The sequence below is a fragment of the Python bivittatus genome, unplaced genomic scaffold (genome assembly GCF_059951505.1).
Source record: "Python bivittatus isolate LINGU-HERP-01145 unplaced genomic scaffold, Pbiv_v1 ctg000190_np1212, whole genome shotgun sequence".
NCBI classification, from domain to species: domain Eukaryota; kingdom Metazoa; phylum Chordata; class Lepidosauria; order Squamata; family Pythonidae; genus Python; species Python bivittatus.
Genome location: NW_028277042.1, coordinates 22,016,420 through 22,025,669, shown reverse-complemented (window position 1 = coordinate 22,025,669; position 9,250 = coordinate 22,016,420). Strand labels below are relative to the sequence as shown.

General features: G+C 54.8%; 1 protein-coding gene across 1 annotated transcript; it reads left to right on the top strand.

Annotated features, from left to right (window-relative positions):
• The first annotated feature begins 5,720 nt into the window (after positions 1-5,720).
• PSMD7 (proteasome 26S subunit, non-ATPase 7) lies at positions 5,721-7,662 on the top strand. Its single transcript, XM_088136330.1, has 7 exons — positions 5,721-5,880; positions 5,986-6,077; positions 6,143-6,235; positions 6,310-6,407; positions 6,478-6,558; positions 6,844-6,935; positions 7,170-7,662. The coding sequence occupies exons 1-7, from the start codon at positions 5,807-5,809 to the stop codon at positions 7,606-7,608; spliced, it is 969 nt and encodes a 322-aa protein (XP_087992456.1). The 5' UTR covers positions 5,721-5,806; the 3' UTR covers positions 7,609-7,662.
• Positions 7,663-9,250: the final 1,588 nt, after the last annotated feature.

The window sequence follows — 9,250 nt, the reverse complement described above, 5'->3', positions numbered from 1 at the left end:
GCCAGGGAGACTTTGGGGAAGGGCTGCCTGGCCGTCTTTTCCAGCTGCCTCACCCGGTGAAAGACCTTCAGCCTCCCAGAGATCTGTGGCTGGGGGGAAGCGAATGGCTGGATAGGAATGCACCAAAGAATGAGAGACTATCTTAATTCACACACAGAACCAAAACGAAATACACCGAAAACGTCGTTGATCTCTGTGTCCGGAGATGCCCAGTCCCCGAAGCAGGACTTGCCCATCTCTCTGCAGATGGAAGAGCGCCAACAGACGCTGCCTTTCCCCCACCGAAAAGCTCACGAAAGGTACTCGTAAGTGGCCAGATACAATTGCTCGAGCTCCAACAGGTTGTTTGCGCCACTGGAGCCAGGATTCACCCCTTCACTTAGGTGAACATCGTTCCGCAGGTAAAGGGCTGCTGATGCTTGACTAGAACTTAACGTTAAAGCGAAGACGGTCTACTAATATAGTCTACACGGGTGACCTTAACCGAGGTTTTCCTCCCGTCATAAATTTGAATTAATTATATCTTTTGGTGGAAGTCCCCAATTCCCTGCGGCGTATTCGCTTGTAAAAACGGACGCTGCAGGCTGCCAGCAGTTCATCTCAATAAACCAGCTTGCCAGACCCAATTTGGCAAACCAGCAGCACCCTCTCACGGCCTTCCCTTCATACCCCACCAGGGCACTATCTCGGAAACCGTCTTCTTCCCCCAGGCTGAAGAGAGAACCAATTAACCTTTTCTAACATCCGGAAAGAGCAAAAGAAAATTAAAAGGGCTACGCTAGAGTCACAACGAAGCAAAAAGGATGGCATTTTCCCACAAATTGAGAAAATGATCTTCAGCACAAACCATGTTATGCTTTCTCAGCACCTGCAAATGAAAGGGCTCAGGTGGGCTTGGAAATCGGGTAAATCAGGAAATGCTTCCTCCCTCTCTGCTGTGAGCAGGACGTTTCCATCCGGCCAGGTGAGTCCTCCCTCCCTCCCTCCCACCTCGGCCCCCTTGCCGGTCCCTCTCCCGCCAAGCCTGGGTTAACTTGGGACTCCCTGTTGTCTCCCGGCGCCCACCACCACCCCTGTCCAGGGGTCCAGGCAGGGCCGGTCGGCTGCCCCGGGGCCAGGCCCCCTCCGGCCCCCTCGGCCCTCAGAGAGGGGACCGCACCCTGCAGTTCAGGCGTGGATCTGGGGCCAGGCTGCAGGCAGCTGCAGAGGGGTCGGGGCGAGGGGGGCTTAAACCGCCTTTCCCCAGGGCTTTTTACACTGCCAGTCAGAGCCACCGCAGTATCTGTGTGGTGAACGCTGCATTACGGGCATTGATGTCAAATCTTCGGAGTGAAAACTGCCCTCCTGTCAGTCTGGACCCCCCAGTGCGAAACTAGAGTTACCCACGTGGAGAAGACTGGAGCGGAATTAGCCATTGTCCATACGCTGAGTGGACCTTGACCCTCTGGCTTAAATTTTGGTGGAGCTCATGAACCTGCTGCTGCCTTAAATGGGGGCTTCACCCACCCCTTTTCATAAAAACGACCTCTCTGAAAGAAATGCCCGTGATCCAGTCTAGAGCTCCGTTCCGTACGCCTCGACGCTTTCTGAAATTCTGCAGCATCTGCCAAGCGGTTCCTGTGAAGAAGAGACACCCCCACGCCCCCCCAACCCACACAGGCGGACGTGTGTGAAGGATGGTAGCAGAATTTACTTGAAAAGTAACACTTTGCTTCTTTCTCTTAAAAATATGTATTCAAGTCAGCAAAGTACTTTTGAAAAGGTGTCATGAAGTCAGAGCAACCCAGTTCTTCCCTTTTTTAAATTCATGGCTCAGTGCAACAATATAATAAATTGTCCTTCCCAGATCAGGAGGCAAACATTTCAAACTGCATATTTTATCTTTCATTCTGAGCTTCCAGTCAGACACTTCATCACCCTTTCTTTCCTTTTCTTAGAATCTCCTCAATATCTCCAAGCTAAAGAACCAAATTTTCCATTGCACCCTACAATAAATAATCAGAAATGCTTTTTGTTTATTTGTTTGCTTGCCGTAAATGTCAGTAGCAGTTAGCAAAAGTAGCCTTTTGGTATTTTCTCTTCTCTTCATAATTTTTCATTCTTGTAAAAGAAAACAAGATAAAAATGGTGGAGGGAAACATCTGTTTTTCCAATTCTTGTTTGGAGTTCTTCTGGTTCCTTCGGTACAGTTTCACATACATGACTAATGGGAAACACAACTGCAAGCTGGTTTATTCATTTCGGGTTTGGTTAACAGATGGCCTTCACATGATCCAACTTAAAAGCACACTTTTTTATGAAAAGTGACCCTCAACTGCTGCAGAAGGTCACAGGTTTTTAGGTCTTTAGAAACTGGCATATAAAAGATGCCCTAGAGTACAGAGAAGTTATAACTTTTATCTTAAGCTATCAGAGACAGAAGATTTAACAATATGGTAAGTATAAGGAATAACACACAATTCCCTTTGCAGCTGTATAAAGAGGGGCCGGCCTCCTGGCCAAACTCTCCCTGGCTCAGATTTAAGTACCGCCATAAAATTAGGCAAGCAGGTCTGAAGAACCTCCCCGCCTTGGACGCTACCCAGGGCAGACCGGCGAAGGCGTCTGCGTTCCATGCGGGGCCTCGGCTGCTTGGAAGACCTTCCCAGGCTTGCCCTTGTAACTGCCTCCGCCTGGGACGACTTCCCCAACCAGGTGCTCCCCAGATGTGTTGGCTTCAGACCCGTAACTCACAGCCAGCAGGACCAAAAGCATCCTGCTGCTGCGGCCCCTCTGGCACGCCGTGGCCCTCCGAGGCCTTCGCCACAAGCCGACGCTACTCATCTCCACGGGCTGCTCCGCAGGGAAGCTCTCGCGCCACTCAGGCCGCCTGGGCTTGGCCACGGAAGGCAGCGTACGGGCGCCGGGGGCGACTCTTGCTGGGAAACCCAGGGCTGGCTTCACGCTCAGGGGACCCACAGAGCAGAGGTTTTTGGAAGCCGCACGATTTCCAAAGGCAAGAATTGGCTGCTCTCTCCTCTGGTTTCCCCTCTCAGTCGAAGCAAAACGTTTGCCATTGCATCTTCTCAGTTCTGATATTTGGAAAATAAGGACCGCGCAGTTGAATTTACGTGATGCTGGTTAACTGTTCAAACTGCTTTTTTGCTCCTTTGATTTTTGAAGACATGTTAGCGACTGTCTTTGAGAACGCAATGCCAACTCATGCCTACTTCAAAATATTTCCTTTAAGTTGGATATTTTAAAAACACACAGAAAACTAGGCATTCATTGTGATGTACTCTAATGAGAAATATGGAGGTCACGTTGAATAGCTTTTGACATTTTTTTCCTTTTTAATAATCAGGTAGGTACGCAGTTCTGTTTTAAAGAAAATATACACATATATTTCAAAAGCTGGTTCCATGACCCAATTAACTTACATCTCAACTAATTTAACTATCAATTAATTGGTAGTGCCACGAGTATAATTCTTCAGGGGGCAAAGCCAAAGTGTGCTGCCTCTTTGTTATAAACGAAAGCTATGATTGCCTATCCAAGAGGGAGGGTCAGAATGTCGAACAACTGAGTTCTGCTTCCCAACACGACATTGCGAATGGGAAGAACGCTCCTTTGGTATAAACAAACGTGTGGATTTTATGTTCTCCTAAATCAGCATTATCCGAGTTTTCCTAGGAAGGAAAGATAGGAGAGTTTCTCCTACCCAATCTCAAAGGTGTCATGCAGATAAAATAAAAATTAAGAGAGGGGAATAAATAACGCCGGCAACTAATAGAAAGGAGGAGGTATATTTGTTTCACTCAAGGCATCTGCTGCTCCCGACGCACGACCAGCCATCCGTCTTCCCGGGCCGAGGGAGCGCCCCCCCCCCCTCAAGGAGGTTACAGGCGGAAAGAACTCATTTTATCCCTCGGCTTTACCGCGGGAGAAAGTGGCTCCTGGTGCGCTCAACCCTGTGATAAATGCGCCCCCTCCAGATCGTTATTGCCCTTGTAAATCACGGGACTGACAGCAGTTAATCAGAAAGCCTTTGACGTTTTGCTTTGTACAAGTAAAGCTCCGTGTTAAAGAACTCGCTAGTCCTCAAGGTGCGGAGAATAACTGCAAGGAAAGCCTTCTTTCGCCAGACTTTTTTTATTGTTGTACTTGCAGAAAAGGCGGCAGGTCAAAAGAAGGCGAGGCGGCAAGCGGTCCTTCTAGCTGGCTTCCCGACGACCGCCCAAGGGCTCGCCTTGCGCCGCGGGGCCCGAAGCGGGAAGCCCGTCCAGGGGCCTGCCAGGCGGTGCCCGCTCCCTTTCGAAGCAGGGACGCCCCTCGCCAGCAGAGACGGGCATCGCCCCCCGGGCGGGCGGAAGGAGTTACAGGAGCCCCCTCCCTTTTGCGGGGCGGTCGGCCCCCTCCGGGCAAAGAACGGCCGGCCTTTCAGCTCCAGGGGCAGGACGGGCAGTCGGCCCGGGGAGGCCGAACCCCCGCACTCGACGGAGCGCGTTCCCGGGGCGGCGGCCGGGCTGCGCTGGCGGAGCAGCAGGGGGGCCGCTCGGCCTCCTCCGGCGGGACCCACGTCGGGGCGGTAGAAAACCGAGCATCCCCCTCCCCCGCCCGGGAACCGGCCTCGCGCCAGGCCTCGGGGGGAGCGGAGTTCGGCCCACCGGGCTTCGCCGAGCCTCGTCTCGCATCCCCGGTGGGACCAACCGCCGGCCGCGCCGGTCTCGCCCTCCGTCTGGGCGGCCCGCGACTCTCACGCCGTCCGCAAAGGGATGGCCGTTGTTCGGAGGGAGAAGCGGGCGCCGTGCGCAGCGTCGCCGGCCGCGGGGGAGCCGGCGGAGCCGCCCTCGCGCTGGGCGGCAGACCGGGCGGCCGCAGAGGGGCGCCCTGCCCTGCCCTGCCCTGCCCTCCCGGCGGCTTCCTCCGGGGCAGCGGCCTCCTCTCCGGAGGGTGTCCCGAGCGGGAGGCCCTGATTCAGCCCCCGCCGAGGCTGCAGTTAGTTGACGGACCCCACGCGGCCCGGGGCCCGATCCCGCCGGGGCTGGGCTTCGGCCGAGGGCCCGGGGCCCTTCTCCGCTGCCCGGGGGGCCGGGCGGCGGCGGTCCCTTCCTCAACGAGGCCAGAGGTTTTTAGGGAATTGGCTGCGGTTCGGCAACAGTGTATTTCTTCTTGATTACCGAGTGGTTAAAATGATTTTAAACCAAGACAGCAAAATAAACCAGTAATAAAATCAATGGAAGGTGCTTAAAACATGCCTTCTATTAGGTAATAGCATTTAAAATATCCGTAGCTTGTAATGGCACTTCGGATATGCCCAGAAATCAATGAGCTAAATTACTTATTGAGCTCCTTAATTTGAACATTGAGTTTTATATGTATATTGATAAAACGAGGCTTCCGAAGAGGAGACGAATTCGCTTTCTGGCCCGGTCCAAGGTCTCCTCCTGCTGGAAGGGGGCAAAAGTCCGACCAGGAACACAAATAACATAGTAAAATAAAACAAAAACAAAAAAATAACAAAATAAAATAAAATAAAATAAAATAAAATAAAATAAAATAAAATAACCAACGCTGTTCCGCAACCCGGGGTGGAGCGCCCCCATCTGGTCGGATCGAGGCACGACACGCATCTGCTCAAGGCCGTTCTTTCCGGCCGGCTCTTCTGCTCGGGGAGGAAGGGCGGAAGTGCTCCGGAAACCGCGCCTCGCCCGCCCGCGCCGGAAGCTCCCGCGAGGCCCTCCCCGGATGGCGCCGTGACGCGGCCGCGGTGCACGCTGGGAGCCGCAGGGCCGGAGATCCGGGAGCGAGAGCCGCCGCCGCCGCGATGCCGGAGCTGGCCGTGGAGCGCGTGGTGGTGCACCCGCTGGTGCTGCTGAGCGTGGTGGACCACTTCAACCGGTGAGGGGCCGCCCGCCCGCCCTCCCGGGCCCGGCTGGGCCCGACTGGGCCCGGCTGCTGAGTCACGGGCGCGGGCCTGACCGTCCTCCCCGCTTGCCTCGGCAGGATCGGGAAGGTGGGGAACCAGAAGCGCGTGGTGGGCGTCCTGCTGGGCTCGTGGCAGAAGAAGGTGCTGGACGTCTCCAACAGCTTCGCGGGTGAGTGCGCCCCCGCCCCCCGGCCCCCCCCCCCGCGCCCCCGCTGACCCTCTCCCCCCCCGCAGTGCCCTTCGACGAGGACGACAAGGACGACTCGGTCTGGTTCCTGGACCACGACTACCTGGAGAACATGTACGGGATGTTCAAGAAGGTCAACGGTGAGTCCCCGCCCTGGACGGGGCGGACGGGCCGCGCGCCCGCCGGCCCTGCTAACCGCGCCCTGCCTCCCCAGCCCGCGAGCGGATCGTCGGCTGGTACCACACCGGCCCGAAGCTGCACAAGAACGACATCGCCATCAACGAGCTCATGAAGCGCTACTGCTCCAACTCGGTAAGGGGGGCCCGCCGCGCGGGGGTCTCGCGCTCCCGGCGGCCGGGCCTGACGAGGGTCTCCCGCGCAGGTGCTGGTGATCATCGACGTGAAGCCCAAGGACCTCGGCCTGCCCACGGAGGGCTACATCTCCGTGGAGGAGGTGCACGACGTGAGTCTCGCGGCGGGAGGGGGCCGGGCGCGCCGCCCGCCTCGCCCGATCCCCCCGCCGCCCCCTGCCCCACCTGCTTTGCTTCGCCCACGCTGTCCTTTCGGGGGAGGGGGAGGAGCAGGAGCAGGAGCGGGGCTCGCGCCTGCTGGTCCCCTTCCGGCCGTTGCGCGGCCAGCCGGCCAACTCTTCCCTGCTTTTTAAGTGCTCGGCTCACAAATATACGCTTCCTGCTCAGAAGCGGATTCTTTGGCCGTGACGGTGCTTGTCTTCTCTTGCGCCCTAAAGGATGGCACCCCAACGTCCAAGACCTTTGAGCACGTGACCAGCGAAATTGGAGCGGAGGAAGCTGAGGAAGTCGGCGTGGAGCACTTGCTGCGGTAAAAACTTGGGGGCTGGTAGGCTGTGCTTTGCGTTTCATTCTTGCAGCCAGATCAGAGGCAGGTGCGGGTGAAAAACCAGTGCAAGGTGACATGGCTTTCCCTCTCGGGTCTTTCACTGTGAGGAGCTGCCTTCTCAGTTCGGATTACCTGGAAGAGCCCTCCTGGGGGGTGATGGTGGGAATAATCTGCTGCTTTGTTGGCCTGATCTCTCTTCCTTCCTCGCTCTTCCAGCGACATTAAGGATACCACAGTGGGCACACTTTCCCAGCGCATCACCAACCAGGTCCACGGTTTGAAGGGACTGAATTCCAAGCTCTTAGACATCAGGAGCTACTTGGAGAAAGTGGCTGTGGGGAAGCTTCCCATCAACCACCAGATCATCTACCAGCTCCAGGATGTCTTCAATCTGCTGCCAGATGTCAATCTGCAAGAATTTGTCAAGGCCTTTTACCTAAAGACCAACGACCAGATGGTGGTGGTCTACCTGGCCTCTCTCATCCGTTCTGTGGTTGCACTCCACAACCTCATCAACAACAAGATTGCCAATAGGGATGCTGAGAAGAAGGAGGGGCAGGAGAAGGAGGAGAGTAAGAAGGAGCGGAAAGACGAGAAGGAGAAGGAAAAGGAAAAAAGTGAGGCCAAGAAAGAGGAGAAGAAGGAGAAGAAGTAGCAGTAGTCATCGTCGTCAGGTTTTGTATCTGTAAATTAAAAACTTTACACTGCACCAGGCTGCTTTGGCTGAAGGTTCTTCCGTAACAGAGGCTTGGGAGGGGCCGAGAGCCAGGCGAGTTCACGGCTGCCTGAAACACGCAGCGGCTGCCGGGCAGACCAGAATGCAACAGGGGACCGTCTCATTCTGCCTGCCTGGGGAAGAGAAGCCTGGATCCTTTGGGGTCCAGGCGCCACAGTGACATCCTTGGGAGGCTGTGGGCTGCAGAGCAGGTGGGTCCATCACACGTGGGGGGCAGTTTGGGAGGATTTGTTTTTAAGCCAGGGTCTAGCTATTTCCGAGCGTCTGTTGCAATGTCTGCGTCTTCCTGCCTGACCCACAGAGAAACACGGAACATTCTCCCCAGCCATCCTTGTAGGCTGCTGTTTGAATGGAAGCCCCTCTGCATTGCTGCCAGGAAGCTGGATTGTTCAGGTTATGTTCCTTGGGTGCTGCCATCCTGCCAACTAAGCAGTGTTGCCCTGGTGTCTGCTTCATTTTGGGGCAGACATTGGGCAGAGGACGCCTCTTCCTGGCCTCTTCTGTTCTGAGGCACGGCGAGAGTGGAGGCTCATCCTGGAAAAGCTGGACCCCTAGACGGTCCAGATTCTTGTACTTGTGATTTGCACCACCAGGTGGCAGCTCTTGCACAACTTGCTCTGGAAAGCAGGCTGGGTGGCACTGTTTACACTTCCTTATTTGGAAATCGTGCAAAGGTCTTGCCAGTTGGATTGTTTTCTGAGCAGAGAGCCTAAAAGCTTGTGCTTTGCTCTGCGTTTCATTCTTCTAGCTAGATCAGAAACAAGCAGCAGAACTGGAGCTGCCAGGAAGGCAAGTCTCCTTGGTCTCTGCTGAGGACGGTTCCTGCAGAGAATGCCTCCCTCGAGGGCCACTGTCGAGGCGGAGTGGAGGAGGATAGAGAGGAGGCCCGAAATAAATCTGGCTGGATTCCCACAACTTGCTAAGCTCTAAAAGTTGATGAATGGACCACAGTGGCCACGTTCACAACATGCTTAGCCAAAATAGCCATATTATGGCCTAAGATGATGTCCTGGTTCCATGCACATTATAGTTTGTTGGGTTTAGTCTTAACCACTGAAGTTTGTAAACTAAGGAGCTAGTCCTAGATTTCTGTCCTAGCTTTCAGATTTTTGATAAAGTGCCCAAAGCAATAAACAGGCTTGACTGCTCCCTCCATCTGACTACTCAATGCATAGGCCCCCTTATAGGAGTAATCTAAATAGAGATCAGTTTCTTCCCCATTGTTCCATCACACGCTGAGAACAGATCGGTCTTGTCCTGGTGTCTCGTGGCTGTCCTGGCTCAGACCGACAGAATCCTGGCTCAGACCGACAGAAGACCTGAAGCTGGTGATCTGCCTCTTTGGTTCTTCTACCCAAAGCCTCAGAGAAGTTCAGGGGAAAAAAACAAAACAGGTTCCCTTTCTGGCAAATGCCCAAGAGGGGAGTGATCCAAAACTTCAGAAATCCAGCAAACCAAGAACTTGTCTAAGTTGGAACTTGTCTGTGAGCTGGGTAGCTCAGAACAAGCCCCCAAATCTGGGGGCCGAGGGAAAGGCCACGTCCCTGTGCCAAAGATGGAG

Coding starts and splice junctions, on each gene's coding strand:
- PSMD7 (XM_088136330.1), top strand. CDS start 5,807: ATGCCGGAGCTGGCCGTGGAGCGCGTGGTGGTGCACCCGCTGGTGCTG. Junction 5,881..5,985: donor GTGGTGGACCACTTCAACCG/GTGAGGGGCCGC, acceptor TTGCCTCGGCAG/GATCGGGAAGGTGGGGAACC. Junction 6,236..6,309: donor GATGTTCAAGAAGGTCAACG/GTGAGTCCCCGC, acceptor CTGCCTCCCCAG/CCCGCGAGCGGATCGTCGGC.